Source organism: Strix aluco, chromosome 3 (genome assembly GCF_031877795.1).
Source record: "Strix aluco isolate bStrAlu1 chromosome 3, bStrAlu1.hap1, whole genome shotgun sequence".
In the NCBI taxonomy this organism is placed as follows: Eukaryota; Metazoa; Chordata; class Aves; order Strigiformes; family Strigidae; genus Strix; species Strix aluco.
Window position 1 is genome coordinate 6,466,989 of NC_133933.1, and position 21,790 is coordinate 6,488,778.

The 21,790-nt window shown below is 39.8% G+C and overlaps 1 protein-coding gene across 3 annotated transcripts in view; it reads left to right on the plus strand.

Annotated features, from left to right (window-relative positions):
* MACROD2 (mono-ADP ribosylhydrolase 2) overlaps positions 1-21,790 on the plus strand; it is a 901,283-nt gene that overhangs the window by 178,173 nt on the left and 701,320 nt on the right. For all 3 annotated transcript variants that reach the window (XM_074817243.1, XM_074817244.1, XM_074817245.1), the window contains exon 4: positions 16,407-16,436. In XM_074817243.1, coding sequence (XP_074673344.1) covers positions 16,407-16,436 — 30 coding nt within the window. The remainder of the gene's footprint in view (positions 1-16,406; positions 16,437-21,790) is intronic.

Sequence of the window (21,790 nt, forward strand, 5' to 3'; positions counted from 1 at the left end):
GCCATCAGCTAGTAAGGAGTTAGAGCTAATAGTTCCACGCTTCTGGCATTTTTAAATTCTTTCCCCATTTTATTCAGTAGAGGTTTTATTAGTGCTTCAAAAGTCAGAACCTTCAGGATTTGCAAGGTACAATTTTGCAGCTTTCCCCATCTTCTAAGAGAAGAAAAGTCTAGGAAAAAATTGGGAAAGGATTGGAAAAAATACCACCTTAACTGTTTATGATGATGAAGCAGTTGGGAGTGGATAGGATACATGAGGACATCTTATCTAAGTCTAGAACTTTTAAATGCTTTGATTGAGGTGTATTGTCCTATTAGATATACTTGATCCCATTACAGTACAGCCTTTTAAATGTTCAAAGCTGAGTGTTTTTGAACAAAAGTTGTAAGTGATGTGTATTTACCGTAAGTATGAGGATTCTTCACCCTGGGAGTTTGTATCTTGATATCCGTGATTAGGTAGGCCCTTCAGGAGAGCACTGTAGACTCAGATACAGGCTTGGTGTGTTTGCTCATCAAGATACTACTGCTTTCTGCAATTCTTTACAAACTAAGGGAATTTGTAAAGACTTCATGAGTACAGACATCTTGGCACAAAAGGAGACCTTGTGAAAAGCATGTGTCTTGTCTTGCAACAGAGTGATCTTTTTTTAAAAGACATGACATATTTCTTTTAAGAGCATTCATGGTTTGCCTTTTGGTAAAGTTTATATAGTTCAGCTTTCCATGTTTCTGTGCAGATTCCAGGATGCTAAGTACTGCTATGGTATTTTCCGCACACCCCGCTCCCCCGCCCCACCATTTCCATTATTAAAAGAACAGTGAACACAATTAGTTAAAAACTTGTCTTGGATTTCTCAAGTTTCCTTTTTGGAGAAGGATTATAATTTTTGTCTGTGGTGAGCCAGAGTTTCTCCTTTCTGCGGTGCATCTTATAAAACACAAAGCTGCCTGATTGGTGAATTCAGCAAAAAGAAAATAATTTGTTCCAATATTTTTAGACTTTAAGTGCTGGTATCTCTTACCAGCACCAGTCCTGGCTCTGTGGCAGATAGTTTTCCACTTTTGGCAGTGACCACAATGTCTTCCACTAAGAGGCACTAGCATACTCCTCCTACCCCTTTCTTGTATGGATCAGATGGCTTTTCAGTATTAGTAGAATGTAAACTAGCAGTTTAAATGAGGTTACTGAGATTAGCCATCTGGACGAAGAAGATTTAAAGTTGACTTGATTGAGGTCCTTAAAATTATGAAGTAGGCAGTAAAGCCATTATGGTCAAAGAGGAAAAATGAAAAAAAGACATTAAGATGCAATGAAAGAATGGATTTGTTTTATGGTTTGTGTATTTCAAAAGAAATAAAGGCATTATATTACCTTGTATTTTTCTGATCAGCATAGAAGTTTCCTTGTGGCAAGAGATAAGAGAATCATACCGTCAAATAATTAGCTTTTAAAAAAGGAGTTTCATAACACTAAGAAATACTTCCGCTGTGGAAATCGGGTGGAGGAAAACATGCATACTTACTTACTCTCTCAAGATATTTCTGTGTAACTCTGTGTGTATCTTAACAGGCTTGTTTAAGAGACCTTTCATCTCAGTATTTTTATATCATATAAAATAAGAGCATTTGAATTTGGAGCTTATACTTTTTCTTTCACTCCATTTCTGCTTTAGAGATTATTTCCTTTGTGTCTCAGTCCTGGGCTTCTTTGTTAGGATCCATTCTTCTCCTGGTGTTATTCTTCAGTTTGGTTTCCACCAGAGCGTTTTTCTACACTTGGGGCATTTATCTCCAGGTTTTCCCTTGGCTTCTCCTTCCTTAGTGTGGACTAATAAACCAATTTTGTTTCAGAGACGTGGCAAGAAAAGAGTGTGGCTCCTAGCCTAGTTATCTCTCCATGTGCATGGACAGCTCTCCTATGCTGGAATTATTAGCTTCTTTCTTTTGGCGGGGAAGAGAGAATTAAGCCATCCCAGGTGGTGCCATGTTTTGCTTTTCCATTGCTGTGTGCAGGAAGCATTTGACCAAAAGACTGAGTAGGAGGTGCAGCTTAAGCCTCAGTGGAGCTGCGCAGGTCGTGTGTGATCAAGGCTTTGCAATACGGAAGTAATAAACTCTTCCCCAGATTTCACACCTTGGAAGTAGTCTGCGCTGAGTTTTATTCTTAGCTTGTGGCTTGCTGTTTCCACCTCCTCAGTGTGATAGCTGGAATAAGGAATATTAGAATTTGTAGTTATTTTCGGTTATTTCCTCTCGCTCACGTGCAGTATCAAACTGTTGCCACCCAGTATTCTTGTGCTACCACGTGTAGCTTTTCTCCTTTGTTCTGGTGTAAGAAGTAAGGTGTTTTTTTTTTTTTTTTCGTTGTAATTTTCAGTAATTAAACTGATTAGAATTAAACTGGTGGGGAAACTGCATTTGATTACACAGGCAATACAGAGGAGGTAAAACTCATCTAACTAGGTTCCTTTCCAGCCTTTAGGCTTTTAATAGCTAAGTTAATTTCCTAGAGGAATATAGGCTGATTGAAGGAAAAAACTATAATCATTAATTGCAGCAGATTTAATTTGTTTGAAGTATAACGAAAAGACTGCCTGAGACTTCAGGGGAAGAAAAGAGCCGTGCTCCTGTGCAGTCACTTATTCCAGCCAGAGCAGTATGTTTTTTGCTGCCTGTAACAAATTCTGGTAAAATTTTTGAACTGTCTGTGGGTTTTATGCATATCAGTAGGAGTGATATTCTTAGATTACAACATTATTAGAGCTAAATTAACAGAACATCTCCTCCTGCAAATCGTGACCATAAACTGATGCTATGTATTTAGTAGTGCAGGTTTCATATTGTAATCTACCTACCTGATGCTTCAGGGACATTAAGATCTTCTCCAGCTATCCAGTGAACCATTTCTTTGCTAATGTGGTTATAGAATATGAGATTGCTGTAGTTGCTTTTCAAGAGAAAACAGAATTTTCCACATTCAATAAAGTGTTGTTTCGGTGAAGCGCTTTTTTTTGTTTTTTTTGTTTGTTTGTTTGTTTTTTAAATTGTCATTTATTTTCTTTCTCCCTGATGATTAGAGCGTGTGACTGGTGCTTTGGGGCCTCTCTCTATTAATTGCCACTAGAGAAGTAATTTTATAGAGAGCTTCAAAAGATGATTCATACCTTTTTCTTTTCTGAGCAGCTATAGAAACATACTTTACCTGCCTTACAGATGTGTTTATATATAGCATAAGATGCCTGTAATATCCTTTGACATTACTGGTCTGTGTATTCATATAAGCAACATTTGCCTAATTCTGTCTTTGTTTTCTCAATACATTTTTCAGAAGTACTCAGCTGACTCATAAATCATACTAGTAGTATTAGAATAATGAAATGAAGTGTTTGCAATGCAAAAATTAGATTGTAGTATCCATGTTTGTGTTTCCTAGATGTGGAATAGATCACTGTGAGTACATACTAATTCTGGATGCAAAAGGTCTATATAAAAGTTGGAGTTTCTTAAGATTGTGAATTTTTATGATATAAAGTATAGGAGAAATGATAACTCATTAAAATACCAACTTACTGAGAACGTGTTTTCAGAAAGTTGCTCTAGATGGGCTGTATACATGGCAACATTTGGGAGAAAAATGACTAAACTTGGACCGCACACATTCGTCCTAGTGTGGTTTTTGTGCTACATGTATTTGTCTCCCTTTTTGCCTTACAGAAAAATAGGTAAACCAAAAACATAGAAGTACTTATTTGATCAACACTTTTGATCAATACTCACTAACAGGAAAAAAAGGCAGCATATTTTGAAGTGATTAATCAGCTTCCCCAAATTTATCTTTGGTCTAATTGTCTGTAGAAGTTGTTTGTAGGATTTTTTTTTTTATTCTTTGCTTTGTTTCCTCTGTCCTAAGCTCTGATTAGTAAGCCACAGTCATTTTTATTGAAGCTTTCAGTGAGAATACCCCCAACAGTTAGGTGCTATGGTATAAAAAAGCTTGTGATTGAGCTGTGGCCCAGGCAGAGTCAAACTTGTTTGCTTATTTGTTTTATGTGGTGGTACTACTCTTGAGTCAATGGGCAAACTGTTACTAGAAGCAACAAAAGAAAACGTTAGCAAAAATAGCAAGTACAAGCAGTTCTTGCGGTTTTGGGTAGTGGTTATAGCTGAAAGGATTTGTGGTGGAAGTGCTTGTGGTGACGATGGTAAGTTAACCACAAGCATCTTTGCCACCAGAGGGTGAATTCACATCATCCCTCTTGGGTTCACAAAACACAGATGTCCCACATTGCCACCTGACAGTGTCTGCCTCTCGTCACTTTTCCCGTTTAGGGAAATCAGTCTTCCTCATGTGGTCTTCTGATCTGCATCCAAAAGTCATGTCTCTTCTAGACAGCTGAACTACGTTGTCTAACTGGGAATAACCCCACATGACAAGGTGGCATGAGTCCTGCTTGGTGTGGGCAACATTTTCATGTCTAAATTTGACCAGTGGAATTAGCAGGAAGCAAGGATGGAAATTTTTAAGGGATGATGCTCTGGTGCATATACGATGAAATTATTGATTAGGTGTTGCAGCTTGATGATTTCTGTTTCTGCGTGGCATTATCGGTGTGTGACAGTGCAGCCAGCCTACCCTCTTGTTGAGCTTCAGAGAAAATGAAAGATTCCTGTCCAGCCTAACCTCAGTAAATTTTTCATCAAAGCCTTAATACCACTTCTGCCAGATATTATCTGCTTGAATGCACAATCTTGTAACAACAGTGCCTATTTACTGCAGGTTTTTTTGATAATAGCTTTAATCTCCTTCATCATTAAGAAGTGCCTGGAATCTTAGAGATCTTGAGAGTATAATAAAACACTCCTTGCTTTATTTCTCACGCAGCCATGGGGTACCCAAGGAGCAAGTACGGAGGTGCTACGCAGGCAAATGAGGTGCAGGGCACTTTTTGGTAGGCAAGTAACTGAGGAGTACGGCTCCAACCTGATGATTGTTGAGATAAATCATGACCTGTGAGCATCTGAAGCTAGGAAAGGTTGGAAACCCCCAACAACTTGACAGGAACAAAGAATTGTCCCACACAATCTGAAATCCTTTCATTGCCAGGTATTTCGTCTGGGCTTTTGGCTCTGTCATGCCTTTGAAAATATCTACAGGCCTTCACATCATTGTGATTACTTGTGATCTCCCTTTTCTTTAAAGTTCCTGAATAGAGTTTTTTAAGCTTTTGGGACATGTGAAAATGGTAAGCTAAGAGTAACATTTTTTTTTTCCTGTATTTTTTCAAACTTTAGATTATGTTTCACCATTTAAAATATGTAATGGATTGTATGTTCCAGGAACAGTAAAATGGAGAAGATAATTGGCCTCTCTCTGACTAAGTGTCCAGAGGGACCTTGACAGGTTGGAGAGGTGGGCCCGTCCAAACCTCATGGCGTTCAACAAGGCCAAGGGCAACGTCCTGCATATGGGTCGGGGCAATCCCAAGCACAAATACAGGCTGGACAATGGGTGGATTGAGAGCAGCCGTGTGGAGAAGGACTTGGGAGTATTAGTGGATGGAAAACTGACTATGAGCCAACAATGTGTGCTCACAGCCCAGAAAGCCAACCGTGTCCTGGGCTGCATCAAGAGAGGGGATTCTCCACCTCTACTCTGCTCTTGTGAGACCCCCCCTGCAGTGCTGTGTCCAGCTCTGGGGCCCCCAATGTAAGAAGGACATGGACCTGCTTGAGCGGGTCCAGAGGAGGCCACGAAGATGCTCAGGGGGCTGGAGCACCTCCCCTGTGAGGACAGGCTGAGAGAGTTGGGGGTGTTCAGCTGGAGAAGAGAAGGCTCCAGGGAGACCTTATAGCGGCCTCCCAGGACTTAAAGGGGGGACTACAGGAAAGCTGGGGAGGGACTCTTTGTCAGGGGGTGCAGTGACAGGATGAGGGGTAACGGTTTTAAACTGACAGAGGGTAGATTTAGATTAGATATGAGGAGGAAATTCTTCCCTGTGAGGGTGGTGAGGCCCTGGCACAGGTTGCCCAGAGAAGCTGTGGCTGCCCCCTCCCTGGCAGGGTTCAAGGCCAGGTTGGACAGGGCTTTGGGCAACCTGGGCTAGTGGAAGGTGTCCCTGCCCATGGCAGGGGAGTTGGGACTAGGTGATGTTTAGGTCCCTTCCAACCCAAACCATTCTGTGATTCTAAGCTGATTTATCATAAAAGGGCCAATTTCTGATTTCTCTGACAGACTAATTTGATGGCTACACTTTATTCTTAATATTTTGCAACGTCTTCTCGAGATTTTATTTTTTTTTAGCTTATAGATGGTAACTTTTTGAAACCGTTAAGATAAAAGTATAGCTAGTGTATTTGACAACAGTATACAGAAAGATTTGGGACAGTATTCTTACGGACAGTGTAAGATGTCCAGTGAATATTTTACTGTAATGCATTATTCCTGGTTTGACTGAAACGCTGAGGTTATTAAGTTCCACTTTCCCTTACAAAGGAATACATGACTGTTGTTACACAAATATTTAGCCCTATAGCAACAGTTTGGGCCTATGTTTGAAAACAAAAAGAAGTACAGTAAAATACATAACCAGATTCTCTCTTTCTTCTGTCATGTGGCTCACAGTGACCACAGTGGGAGCTGCTTCTAATTTCAGGCTATATAAAGAAAGGATCGTTAGAGAGGTTATACAACACGTTCGTATGCAGAGCATGTTACATTCACCCAGTTGGACACATTTTAAAGCAGACCTTCCTTCGGTGCTTTACTTGAAGGCTCTTCAAATCCTACGTGTCTGCGCTAGTTGCTTGCAGGAGCTTGTAATTCATTGTCAAAATCTTCCTTCCAGGCTGCTCTTGCAAAAACAGTGCAATAACACCTTGCCTTCCTCGGAACTTTATGGCAAAACTTGCAAGTGAAGTCTTGTCTGCATAGCTGGAAAAAAGTGTGAGGGCTGTTTTGGTGGGGCATGAGGTGTGTCTTTTTTCTTCCTCCTTTTTTTTTTTTTTCTTCTTTTTAAAAACTGAATATCGTTGATGACTGTTCATACCCTAACAAAAAACAGTAGTGTGGGCACCTACTACTTTTTCTCCAAAATACGCCCAAGTGAGGTCAGCCCTGCAGCTGTAGCTGGGATTGACCTTGCTTAGACTATCTATGAGTAAATCAGAAGCACCGCGGGGTGTGCCTGCACCACAGGGTACCTCTTACTGCTGGTTACCCTGTGGAAAAATGCGCTGTGCTGCTGTCAGGGCAAGGCCCCAGGTAGCTTCTTTTCAGCAGTGGCCTTTGATTTCATGACAACTTAGGGGTTTTCATTGTTTTGAAGCCTGAATGTTGAATATTAATGTTTCAAGACTGAAATGTGTTAGTTTTTATCACCTTTTGATTTCTTTTTGATTTTCAGAGCATAATTGTTGCTTTATTAAAACTTTCTGCAATCAGACATTTTCCTTCTTGAAATCAAATATTATGCAATTATTTCCTAGGGAAGGAAATTGAAATGGAATTTGTGATTAGCTGCACCATAAGTACCATACCAATGTTTTAAAAATAAAAGAAAAAAAAAAGGAAAAGCTCATAAGGTAGTGATCTTGTGTACAGGTAGGCTTTGGGAGGTTCAGAGCTGGTTGTAATCTTGCAAAGACAAAAGCAAAGAAAGCACAAAGAGCTTCACTTCACTCCAGTTCTTTTCTGTTTTCCAGATAACGTGTTCTAGTAGCTTTGGGATACTGGAAAGATGCATGAATTATATAAATTTCACTAATTATTTTGAAATAATTACAACCAAAACTGCTTTTCTAATTGTGCAGGTAGAACTTAGGACTGCCTGTTATTGTATTTTGCGTAGGCTTTTAAGTATTGATGATTACTCTACTTAAATGGATTAATTATATACTGCAGCACTTTGATTCCCTTTCATGTTACATTTACAAACCACACAAATGGCCCAAATTATGAGATGAAGAATTGGATGTAGTAGACCTGAATATTTTTTTACTCATTATTCTGCCCTGAAAGAAGTTCCTGTTGCTTTACGTTTCAGCTCGCCTATATTCTAAAATACCTTGATGATCTAGAAGGCAACTTTAAGTGGTTGAGAAAACCACAAACTGACACACAAAATGGATGAAATCTTAATTCATAGCTTTCCCTTTAGCATTGGGTAGTGTGTGTGACAATTTATCAACCTGTGTTTGAGAATGAAATTATTGCTGCTTTACACCTTTCTCATGTTTGCCAGAAAAATGAGAAGAACGTGAAAAGCGAGCATGCCTTCTGCAAAGGGGTTCATGCAAAACATGACGATGGATGTTTCTGTGCTTACCAGCCACTTTTAGCCTTTTTCTAGCTCGCTCTCATTCAAACTGCTGCTTCTGATTCAACAAGTCTGTTGAATGATGAGACATCAAACCGGTTCTTCTAACTGTCCTTCATGAGGCGCTGGTGGGAAACCTTTTCCTTTTGCATCTCTTTTTTTTCCTTTGATTTGGAATAAATGTTTCTGTCTAGCTGAAAATAATACCAGTGGATAGGTATGAAGGGTATGAATTTCGTTGGTATGAATGTGTGTGTGAATTGCTGTTTTTGGGGGGATTTCACCTGGAAATGTTTTGCAAAGGTGTGCTTGGGACTGAACATCTCCTGATGAATACTGTTTTTAAAAACAAGTTTATCTGTTTTTTGGGATATTCTTTTAAGTTACATTTTTTGCTGTGGTTGACTGACTTCCCCACCAAGAAGCAGTTGTGGTGATTTGGAGTCCTGAGGCTACTGTAAAGTTTATGCTCCTTTTAAAGTTGGAGCCTAATCTTCAGTCCATATGGAAGTTTATACAGCAGCAGGCACTCGAGGCCAAAAGCCTTCTCTCATGTGTTCTTCTCAGTATGTGTTAGTCAACTTCAATTTCTGTTAATTTTCTCTTACTCTGCATTAAAGTAATTAGTGTATTTCACTGTAAGATAAAAACCTGTCATTTTGCTCCTTCTACTTTGAAGGTCTGCCTCCAATGTACTCTGAATTATAAATGCCAGACTGATAGCTGTGTGCTTATTTCTATACTGTGTTCACAGTACACTGCTGCTGACTGCTGCCTTGCCTACATTGGGTTTTCTGGGTTTGGTGTGGTTGGTTTTTTTTGCTCTTCATATCAGATTTCAGAGATGCTTTGCATATGACTGATTAAGCTTAATGGGTGTAATATATAACTTTAAAAAATAGCTTTCTTGCATAAATGCACATAACGTATTGAGTTGGCAATGTATTAGAAGAAGAAAAATAACTGAAAAGTTATGACAGTTATTGTTTCCTTATTGAATTCAGAACGTTGTGAAGGCAATTTCCTTGACAGGATCAACTCCAGAGCACTTACTAGTATGCTGATTTTTTTTTTTCCTTGATCTACCTATGAAATATCCTTTACAAGCTTGAAATGGGAGATAATGGCTACTTTACTTGCAAGGATGGCAAAACTTAGTTTTAACAATTTGTTCTCAATACAAAATTTGTGAGGGAGGCATAGAATAGCACAGGTTGTATGAGAAGTAAACCACAAAGCCATTTTATTAGTTCCAGATACAAAACCTGTACTTTTAATTGCACAAAGCCTTCCGTTAGATTTTATTTATCTTTTAAAGCAGGACAGATTTGTGGTGTGCACTTTCAGTATCTAGGAAGAAAGTAAGGCATGGAAAATTCAGTCCCTTTCTTTTGTCTCCCACATCATCTGCTTTGCTAAGACAAATGATGGAAACTTCATGAGCTGAATTGTTTGGACTCATTAGGTCATGCTTCTAGACATCTTGGCTTTTTAGAAAGAGAGCTTGAAGTCAGTACTGTTTTGGTAACAATAAAACAAGACTGGGTAGACATTCACTTCTGTTTACAGGGGTTTTTTATGGGCAGAAGAGGAGGAGATTTCTTAATATATAGAAGCTCAAGTCTTTGTGCATGGAGAATGTGATGTGCTCTCCATCACCCATGAAGAGCAAGCAAACCCCAAAACTTTTGGGCTAAACTCTGAAGTGTCTTAGGAGCCCTCAGGAGCAGAGCGGGTCAAGGCCAGGCCTTTGGCCGATGCGGGGTTTGTTCCAAGGAGCTGTGACCTGAGGGCCGGGGTGCACAGAGCAGCCAGTCCTCTGCGGGGACGGGGACCGGCCCGCTGCCCTCTAACCCAGGGCATAGCCTCCTGTGTGAGGCTCCAGCTTGTGCGTCAACCAAAGAATTCAATCCCAGTTCGGCTCTTTGGTGTTAGTCCAGAGGGATGAAAGCTCTTTCCAGGCATACAGAGAAGCCACTTGTTTGTAGAAATCTTCTGCAGCGTAGAAAACAGTTAAGTAAATTGCTGCTACCCATATTACGGAGCTGTTTCTGCTGTACGGTTGCATGCAGGTTTTCGTCACACCCTCTATATGGAGGATATGAAGACTGTATTTACAGAAGGTGTCTGAAGATGCTAATAGTGGTACTTGCTGATGTGCCCAAATGTTTTAAGTCGATCCTATTTTGTAGGCTGGGTGGTTTTCTAATTTCCAGTAGTCTCTGCTTTGCATCATTAGGCACTTACATAACTTTGCAAATCTGGCCCGGTCTGTTATTATAATGTTGTTTTACCTCTCCTGATTGCCGTGGCTTTGTGTGCAAGGAAGTATTTTGAGTAAAGTTAATTATAGTGGTGACTATACTGTAGTATATTGTGTATGGCTGTATTTTATTTACTATATATAGTTCAAAATCTCTTCATGATCTTTAAGCGTAAAGCTTTTTACTTTAAGGCACCAAAACACATCTCGTGTTTAAAATGGTTGAATGTACCAGGTGCAGTTGTTACCTCACTCTTCTTTGTTCTCTCTGCTTTCTTGAGAAAAGATCAAACAAAATGCAGTGACAGGTAAGGATGTCTCACAAAACTTGTAGGAGAAATGTAGCTTCCTGTTCCATAAATTACTGGTACTCTGCTTACCAGCTGCCTGTTATGATGTTTTATTGATGAATAAAAATGGTGTCTGAGGCAATAGAATGTCTTGCATCTTACAACACTGCCAGTTATAAAGATGTCTTCTTGAATAAATTTCACAATTAGAAAGTATTGACAAAAATATTTAATCTTTTTTACATCAAAATAAGCTCAAACATCTGCTGCCAAAGTCAGACAATATCAAGTAATCTTTTAAAAGTATATTTTTATTATACTGACAGATGCATGGCTGCATGACATAGATGTCAATTTAAGTTACTAGTGCCATTAATACTTGACAAAGACATGCTCCCAGAAGATTTTACGTTTTTAAAATGTTGTCAGATGAGTATATGCCAACAAAAAGTAACCAGAGTTTTTCAGCTATGTTGTTAACAAAGCTAAAAGCATGTTATCTCCAGAGACATCACAAAAATTGGTATTCGCATCTTTTCTATTTTCTAAATTCCACAGAATTGACAGCAGAAAAAATAATTAAGTGCCTGCAAATGTCTGTTTAAGCCATCCATCCATACATCCTTTTTCACTTTTTATACCTTTTGGCTTACAGCACAGAAAGATTTTCAGTTTCATTTGAGGTGAACTTCTTCACCATTCATTTGCTTACCACAAAATTTCAAATAATCCTACTACTTGGCAAGGATGTTGTTGTAGAGAGAGCATTGAAGAAAATGTTTGCCAGAGTTCCTGGTCTGCTTGTTCAGTCAAAAAAGTGTTGGAAAGCCGTATGACTTAACTCATTAAGAAGGCTGAGATTTAAAGCATTCATGTCCAGTTCTTATTTGTCAAGTATGCTGGTATAATCATTATTCAAATTTGTACATTTTAGTAACTTGAGATTTCATTGTGGGTATTCCATAAGGAGAGACTAAGCTTCCTGTAAATTCTTCCCTTCCAGGTCTTTTATTTTTCTTTTCTTTTTTTCCTTTTTCCGCACAGAAGTGTTTTGGAAGGAATTTTGTTTCTTAGAGCAAGAGTGGAATTTTGTGTGTAGGCCAGACCAGCATTCATGGAGTTTGTTTAGTAGCGCTGTCCTGGTGCTGCTAATCTATGTTCAAAAGCATAAAAGTCTAGTCCCTTGAGGTGTCAAGTCATTTGAAATACTGAATTTCTGGTTGAATCTGGGGTCATAAACATCTCATTAAGGGCTAAATCGTTATACTCAGTGACTGTTTTTTCTTTTAAGTGGATTTTTTCTTCGAGATGGGCGTGAACTTTTTCGAAACACTTTTTATGGCTAATGCATGTAGTGTAATGAAAAGAAGGCTAGAACTAAAGCTCTGAAAGCCATATTACTACTTGTAGGTGTATTTCCGTTCTCTGTACTGAGGCAGACTGTGAAGGTGAGATCTGTCTCTCAAAATGCAGAGTTCCACTCCTTTTAGAGTAGTGGCAATGAGCACCATCTCCTGTGCTGTGATTTGTCTCATCCTGAAGCCCCTATTTAAAATACACTACAGGAACTGGTCCCCAAATGTGGTGCTTTTTTAAAAAAATATCATTATTTTTTATTGAAGCCTATGTTACTGGTGCAGGCAAAATTATTTACAATTAGATGAGATCTCACCTCTGTTGCCTCTTGCGAGCCATCACTAAGTGAGATGTTTTGGATGGGGCTTTATCAATGTGTGTTATATTTCAGTCTGACAAGAAAGTACATAGTCTGCTGGCTGCTTGACCGCTCTGTGTCATCACTCCTCTTAGTATAAATGAGTACATATTAAAATAATATTTCAGGGTTTTTCTTGGGAGTGGATTTTCAGAATTAATGCCCAGGAATCTATTTTAGACTGTAGTTTGTAAGGAGGCAATTTTAGAAAGGTTTGGCAGGTCGACTTGAAAGGGTAACGTGGGGACTGAAATGAGGTGCAAGAAGTCTTTGCCTCACATTTCTTTGGAGCCCCTCTTTGTTTTCTTTTACTGTTCTTTGCCTTGGTAACTTGGTAGCAATTCAGTCTTCCTCTCTCCTCTCATCCCAGGTCTCCTGTGACTTGAGAATCCTGTGCAGCTCTGGAATAGAGAAATAAGGGCAAGGGGTTAGTCAAGATGGATTTACTAGCTGTCTACAAATGTTGTAACGTGTGCTACCTAAGGCTGGGCATGCCCTGAGTTAGGTGGGGGAGTTGTGCCTGTGCACAGTGTAGTGGTCCAGCCTGGCGAGCAATTCGGACTGCATCACATTTGGAGGTTGAAAGCTCCCAGGATCCCACCACTGGTTACTCATACTCAACTACCCATAGTTGAACCTCTGCAGCAGGAGCCCCTTGCAAAGTGTTTTGCGAGACTTGATCATTTGGGAGCACTGATGGACAAAATGCAGCTGTAGATTAACACTGAGGGACTTGAGAAGAGAGGCCATGCTTGTTCCAACATAATATGGAGTGATTACAGCCATGGGGTTGTGCTGACCTCCTCTCTGAATCCAGGTGAAAACCCCCAGCTCCGACTGGGGAAAAGTATTCATTAGGTGCTAAGTGACAAGTTACTTCTTTCATGGTAAGGCTTTCCCAAAGATGGGAAGAGAGGTATAATTTATTGAACCTTTCAGGTATAGTCTGAAAAATCTGAAAATAAAAGTTCTCGCTTTTTGAGTGACACATTATCTTTCTGGAAAGGATACTGTGGATATAATTCAGTCATGTCCTTCCTGGCATCATAGGAAAATTGTTTGATTTTCATTCTAGTACGCAAGCATGATTCTTTAAAAAAAAAAGTGCCTATGAATTATTACTGCAATTTCAATAGCTGTAGTAGATGCACTGCAGCCAAAAATCTATTTGAACTGTTTTTGCTGTTTCTATAGAGAAGTGTGTGATGCTGACTTACAGTATGTGTTATTAACAAGTTTTAGAAAGTATTGGAAAGATGAACATTGTCAGGGAAACTTAATGAGAGAAACATAATTCTCTGAGAAGCCATCGAATGAGAGTTTGCAATGGGGATGTTGGCTGGGTATCAGAAGAAAGTTTTCTAGCAGTGGAAACTTTGGTTACAGTGAAGTATAACAGGTCATAGCTGTGTCACTTCGGTCTCTCAAACATAATAACTGAAATCCTAGAATTTGACTCATTCAAGAACTAGAATGGTAACTGTAGGTGTCTTCTACAGTGTCAAAAAGAATAAGCTTGAATAGCATTCTCATGGCAGTAGATGACACTTTGTTACTTTTATTTTCTTCTGGTATGAAGTATGCTGATTTTTATCTCAGATAAACTCATTTTACTGCAGGGAAGATGATGTTACCTGTTACAGGCCACCTTTGGAAGCTGCTATAAAAATATGTGGGGCTGTTTTGAATTTGTGTCTTTCTTTAATAGTGAATTTCAGTGAGGGCAAGAGCAGGTTAAATATAGAAAGATTGAAGTTCAGTGGCACTCTTTGCAATATGTCTGCATGCATTTATTATTACTATCATTATATCTTTTTCAAAGGCAATTTATATATGGCAATATTTGTTCCACGCTAGCACTTTCTAGAGGATAGCCAAGAGTCTAAAAAGCAGTCTTGTTAGGCTATATAAAAGCAAAGTAGCTGTGACAGTGATGTCCTAGCAAAGCAGTTGATTCATGGGATGTAGATAATGAAAGTTAAGGAGCTGAGCTAATATAACAGTATGTGGCTGTTATATTAGCTCAAAATGTGACTTATATTAGCCAAAAAGGAGGATTTGCACTGTCTTCTCCACGCTGTGTTGCCACGTCTGCTCTTTCCTAGCCACACCATCCTGCCGCTTGTGTATCTCTCCGTGAGCCAGTTCACCTCGGTGATGTGTAGGAAATCTGAACCAAAAGGAATAGTGGACAGTTTTCAGCTGGTTTACTAAGTTGCATCCGAAAAAAGCATCCAGACAGCAAAAAGGAAGTCAGGCACTTCTTTGAAAATGGCTACAAAGGGCTTTGTTATAGAAACAAAGATTATTTACCCCATTTTCTTCGATCTAATCTTGCAGAGTGTTAGAACCAGACTTGGATCAGAAAGATACATGAAAACATACCTCTAGGTCTTGGTCTCAACAATTTACTCACTCAACGAGTGTAGGAGCAACTAATCCTAGGATGGATAACTGTCCCTGTAGTTTGCAGTTTATTTTTATTTGATTTTGTCAGCTATGCTGGATATAAAGCTGCATATTTATTTCTTTAAAGAGCATTGCATTTTGAATACTCTAGAGCTACTTCTTGAGTCACTGTAAGGTAGTGGTATTGATGGTATATGTTGCTTTTAAAATTAAGAGATCTTGGGTATGCTACTTTGATGGAAAATCTATCTTTTCAATGCAGTGTCAGGGAAAGCTGGCTGCAAGTGGTTGAGCTGACAGTGGATGTTAGTCAAAGATGTTTGTAGAATATCTGAAAAAGAATTGAGGAAGACCAAGGTAACTGTTGATTTTTTGTAAAAGTCTCAAAGTGATGGAAAAAAACAACAGCAGGGAATTTGCTATTTACAGTCTCCTATTCAGGAAGCAGAGGGAAATCATAAGAACAATAACATATAGCAGTAGGAAGTTTGGATACTGGAAAATGTGTAATTTATTCTGTGTATCTTGCCATCTACCCTTGTCCTGGAGCAGGAAATGGGTTGATGTGTTGCTTCTCCTTTACTCATCAGCAAGCAATAAGAAGTACCTGTGTCCATCCCTTATACTCTTGCTTTTATACTGTGTTTTATCTATAGTACGATACGACAGGGATTTGTCTCTCACACATCTAAAGGGTGAATACTTTACTCAAGGCAGGCTTAGAAGCCTAGGCTGTCCTTCTGTTTTTGCCCAGCCTGTGAAAGGAAAATGTTTGGCATGGCTCCAATTCTGCTAGCTTAATTTGAAGGACCATCTTGTGTCACCATGCTCTGAAAATTGCTTTCCATAAGTGATTTATCCATTTCTGGCATGGGTAGCTGGATGGTTACAGTACGGAGGCAATTAAGCATACTGAGTGAAATCCCGACTTAATTGCATACAATGGTAAAACACCCTTTGATATCAATGGGGCCAAGGTTTCTCATCATCATCCTCAAAGGCTCCATGTCACAGAAAACAAGGAGGGCTAATCAAAAGTTGCATCAAAGTCTATTTAAGTTTCTCTAAAATGAAAGACTTCTATTTAATTTAGCAATCAAAAAGGAATGTGGTTTATAGAATTATAAATTCAAGATTGTAATTTCATAAGCTATCCAACACATTGGCTTTAATAATTATATTACTGTCTTATTTATTAACTTAGATGTTCAAAGATATTGCAGAAGAGTGCAAAGGTAAAGACTGTGATTACAATTTACATAAATGGTTGTTTTTGCAATAGATGTTTTTGCGTAAGTGGAGAGTAACAAAGTTACTGAAACTGGAAAATCTCTTGTGAGACATCTTCTGTTTTGGTTCCATCTATATTTAGGAAGCTCAACGCTAACAATTCTCCTTTTGTTTTTCTTGCAGCTAATTCCAGCCTTCTTGGAGGCGGAGGAGGTGAGTCTTTGCTTTTAATGCTGTATTTATTCTTAAATAAGTGTGAGATATATGCTGAACAAATGTAGTGTTTAGTTGGATATAATATGTGGTAAGTTCAAAAGATGGAAATGTAAAATTATTAGATGGGAAAACTCACCAAAGTCGATAACATTTCGTGTCATCGAGAGGCAGGGTTTGTGAGTGCTGCTGAGTCCGGTTTCTCCTCTGAATTAGGCTGGGGCTGACCTGTATGTGAGGCTGACTGAAACATGAAGGAACTGAACTGCCTTATGTTATGTTGTGTTTAAGTATTTAGGATTTTAAATTTACTTCAAGGGAACCTTGAATGTGTGTTAAATAAACACTTTTAAAAGAAATGTTAAATAATTAAAACACAGTAAAAAGTCATTTTAGTAGATTAATGAGGCTTTATCTTTGTATCTTTTTTTTTTTTAAACTCTGTTGCTTACCCCATTCTGTTTGCCAGAATACTCAAGTACGTTTCAATATAAGTTTTTGCTGCATGTAAGAGATGCTACCAACATGTCTACTAGTAAGACAGAGGTGCTCAAGTGCACGTAGTGTATGTATTGTTCCCAAATATATGGATGCTGTTTTATTTTAGTAGACTGATGTTATTTTGCTTTTTGTAATACTGTAGTACCATGGCTGTAAAAGCTTACACGGGTGTTAACAATTCAGGAAAAAAAAACCTCATGAAGAGCTTGATCTCCATTTTCTGTGGCTTTCCCTGTCTCCCAGAGGGAAGTAAAAGAGCTCAGTTCTGGAAATTTCACAGTGCAGGAGCCGTACAGGCAGCGACTAATCTTTCTTCCTGGCTGGAGTTAAAAGGACTTGATGATCAGAGCTTACATATGCAAGGGTAAAGGAAAGGGCTGTGTAAAAAGACAGAAGATCGCTGTTGCTTGTGAAGCTTGAGGATAAGTCGTCAAAGCTTTTGTTTTAACAGCCTTAAGTGAACGGGCAGCCCTTATTTGTGGACCATGAAAAGGAGCTTGACAACTGCACCTGAGCGCCTAAATAAAACTGTTCAAGTTTCTCAGCTGTGTGTCTGGACATTAAAGTACAGGGAAGCCTTACCTGGCAATCCTGTTGGATTAATCTGTTTCTTTTGATTCGAGTTAGTTGTTTGCAGTATACCAAATTTTTCTTTGTTTAAAAGATAATCCTTTAAAAGGTAATCCTTTGCAGGCCGTTCATGTTCCTGTGGAGCCATTCGTGTACCTCCTCTCCAGTGCTTGCTCCCAGCTGGTAACGTCAGGAAAAAAATATAAATCAATACAAATGTTCAAATTCCAATCTGGTTCCCAGAGTGCTGCTGCTGAAAGGATTTGGCTGTTGACTTTCCGTGGTATTTATTCAGCTGGACCGGACCGTACTTCAAAAGTTGATGTCCGATCAGCATGGCGCTAGATAATGTGGCTCTCCCTCTGTGGGAGATGGGTGAGCCGACGCTGTGGGTCAAGTTGGGCTTTCTCCTGTGTTTTATATGTTAAAAGTGGTGGAGTTTCAATGAAGTTAATTCATTGGCAATTAAACCAATCTTAGCCCCCCCCCCCCACACCTGTCTCCTACCCTCTCAGGGCAGGCTGAGGGGATGGCAGCACGCGAGGCTGGTTCAGTGTGCTGCTGCACCTTCTCTTCTGCATCTCCCCTCTCTCCTCCTGACCTGGCATTCTTTTGGACTTTTACCACCAGTTCTTAAATAAGTTTCCTCAGTGATGTTGGGAAGCTTCTGTGGGCAGGTTGAGTTTTGGCACATGCTGGGTCCCTTGGGGAACCGTCTGAGGGTGGCGCTGGGCAGCCCCAATGCCCTCCCACAGAGGAGGTCTTCCTGCAGCACCCCCCGTGGCCAAAACCTTGTGAAACACAATCGCAGATCCTTTAATCTCCAGTGGAAGGATAACAACATACCCCCTTGCTTGTGATGCAGGTAAAATACCAAATTTGACTATTTTATGGCTTAGAGTTTGACTGCTGATGGCTGAGGGGCTGTGTTTATGCTCTGGAGGTACCGTGAGCTGCCCTTGGGTAGGCTGGCCGATGTGTGCACTCGCTTAGGTTTTGTGAGTCTTTTGAGGAAAAATCCTGAGAATTTTGTTGCCAAAGTACTCCCAAGTTTGGGCAGCCGCCAGGGGGTGTCTGTGGCTCCATCCTTGGGTGCGTGCATTGGCCATACGGAGAAAGGAAGGGTGCACAGGGGTCTGCAGGCTGGAGCTTGCTCAGGGGAGCACAAGATGGCCGCACCCCTGGCTGGCCTACTCGCCTGCCACAGGCAGATAAAGCCCGGAGCTCCTACCTCTTGGAAAAATGACTTGTTACTGGCAACGTGCGTTTCTCTGTGGAACAGATGGTTTTGTTTCCAGTTGAATGGTTTTGGATTTTAAATTCTGGATATGTTTTTTCCTTTTTCCAGAAAGAAAGTGGTGGCAGCACTCTGTGTGAAATATTGCTAGTGAATTATTAAAACTTTATTATATACGTAAACACCAAAGCCTTCTTTTGATTGCAGATGCTGAATATTTATGATAATGCATAATACCAGTGTAGTTTCTCCAATAATGGGATTCAGACCTCTTCAGTAACAGTCATTAATTTAATCTCTCTGTCACTGCTGGGGGTACAAAAACGTATCTTAGTTTTACAGAAAATGAAAACCAGAAATTTCCACTTGTCCAAGCTCATGCAACAGGTTCTGTGATATTAAGCTACTTTTTAGCTGTTCTGTGTTTGAAATCTTCCCAGAATTGAACACAAATGAGTTGGAAACAGTTATTTGAACACCCTGATCTAATGTTTGTGAATTACTCAATAAGTATGTTAAAACCATCTTCTGGAGGAGAACTGTTGAGGAGTCCAACCGGTGATGTTGTCGGTAAACATAGTGCACTTGGTTGTAGGTTCAGGTGCTGGTGGCTTTGGGTGGCTCCTTATCATCCCTGCGTCACCTGGGAGCCACATCAGGGCATCTGTGTACTTCAATTTCCCAGAGCCAGAGTAATGATTTGTTCTTGCATTCCGCATTTAAATGCTGTCTATTCAATTTCATGACCATTTGGAATGAAGAGATAAAGCACAAAAGATACTAGAAATAATTTTTCACAGAACTGTTTAATCATAAAATCGAGAAACTCACAATAGAGTCTTAGAAGAATCTCTAGTTAAATATAGATGTCGAAGGTTTCTTTCTGCTTTTCAAATAACTCTGAAGTTTCCAGGATTTCATTATGAGTTTGGTGAGTGAGCCTTTTTTCTTTTTCATTCTTTGCTGGTTTTAATAATTGATTTTTAATTAGGAGGCATATTTCGCTTTCAGGTCTAGATTTATCACACATTCAGCATCTCATGGCTCCTATTAACTTGCACAGAGCATTATGACTTATTTGTGCATCATGTATTATTTGTCCCAATATGTTCAACAGTGCAAAGGTGAAAATTATTAAGAAAATTACCTGCGTTTGGAGGGAGTGAGGAAAAAACATTTGATATTTTGAGAAAAAGTGACCCCTTTAAAAAATTTATCATGAAGTTTTGCCTGTTGTGAAACTGAAATGCCCTATTTTGCATAGCAATTTTTTTCTTTACATTCTTCTATAGCTGTGTCAAGGAAGGAAAATATGTGATTTCATGCACTTTGTTAAAGCAAAGTGAGCAAGATCTGAGATTTCTCCTCCTCCTTACAGGAGGAGGAGGAGGAAAAACCCCATACTCTGTGGGGTTGGCTGGAGTTTTGTGCCCCAGTGTGCCCACCTCGTTTTCAGTTATTTTCCTTGGGGTTCATTTTTCCTTTACTCCATTTGCTGATTGTAACTGAGTTCTTGTTGCATGCTGATTTCTGGATTGGCTTGCTTTCTTTGACCTTAAATTAAGGGTATATTTAAAATAGCAAGCTAGAGATTTTTTTTCTTTTTTTGCCTCGCAAGATTTTATTCCCTATGCTAGAGTTGGGGAAGGAGACATCATTGCTTAGTGTGTCCTGCTATGAACATATTTTTTTTCAACTCTATACTTGAAAATGATAATTTTGTTTTTAAAAACTCTGAGAAGAAGACAGGTCTTTTGGAATCATTGTTTGAACCCTGTTTAAGTTGGTTGCCCCAAAAGCTCTGTATGCTTTTCTGTTTCTCTCCGTCTCTCTCTGTTTTTTTGGCCAGTGTAACTATGTCTTTTCTAGGGCTTTTGCTGGCATGGAAAAAAATAATTCCCATATAACCATAAGTATGTTAGCATATCTTAAATGTAGACCAGACCTACCTCTCCTGTCTGCCAAGATATGGTTTGTAGGCACGTCATTTGAAGCAACTGTTATGGCATGGAGAACTTGTATTGTGTTTGCGATCACAGTAGGGAACTGCGTTTCTCTGTACATCATTGGGTGGACTCCATTCTGAATGTGGGATTTGCTTGCCTTCTTTGTTCGCCTTTATATCTGTGTTAGATTATAATAATGGCAAAAAAAGTGTTTTCTCCTGCTGGAAAGAAATTGCCACAGGCTGAGTTCTATCCTGGAAAAGGGGTTTATCAGGAGGGAAATGAGCTATTCAGTGGCTGGAGTCTTTTGTTGAGCCTGAGCACAAACTCACATGATGCAGGAGACAGACTGTGCAAGGGTCAGCGTGTGACTTCACTGTGTGAGCAGCTGCTCTCACCTACGTGCAGGCATCTAGTGCCACGGCAGCCCGATGGGCTCTCCGAGACATAGGCATGGATCTGGCAGATAGGACACAGGGTCGTGTGGGGTTGGGTGTCACTTTGTCTGGGACAGCTGAGGTACCTCTAGGTATGAGTGTTTCAGCATCTGGATTGTCTTGCTTGGGTCCAGATTGGTGGTGGAGTTGTTTGTCTTCGAACACGGGTGTAGCGGGGGTGTAGCACAGCCAGCGTGGCTGCTGCTAATGCTGTACAAATGGAGGGTAACTGCTGGTAGGGTGCTGCTGCAGAGTCACTGGGGTTTGCCAGCCACTCTGTCTATTTGTCGGGATAACTGCAGGCTAATGAGTTCAAAAAGCCAGTGATTATCCAGTCAGTAGTGGCAGGAAGGAACAGCTGACACATATATCTTTTCTTGACATCCCTCCCCTTGGCCAGGGATAAAATTTTTATTCTCGTGGCTGTACACTGCTAATATTACACTACTAGCCATTTCCAGCCACCTTCTCACGGTTAAATCTACCAAAAAAAGGCCTGAATAGTAACTTGACATCAATTTACATGACAAATGAATATTCATGACACTGAGAAGTGAAATTTGTACGAGAGGAGATTGGAGACAGGAACGAGACAACTTGCAAAGCACCCCATAGCAGTGTAAAAGGAGACTTCTTTAAATATTAGACTGGCCCTACGCTAGT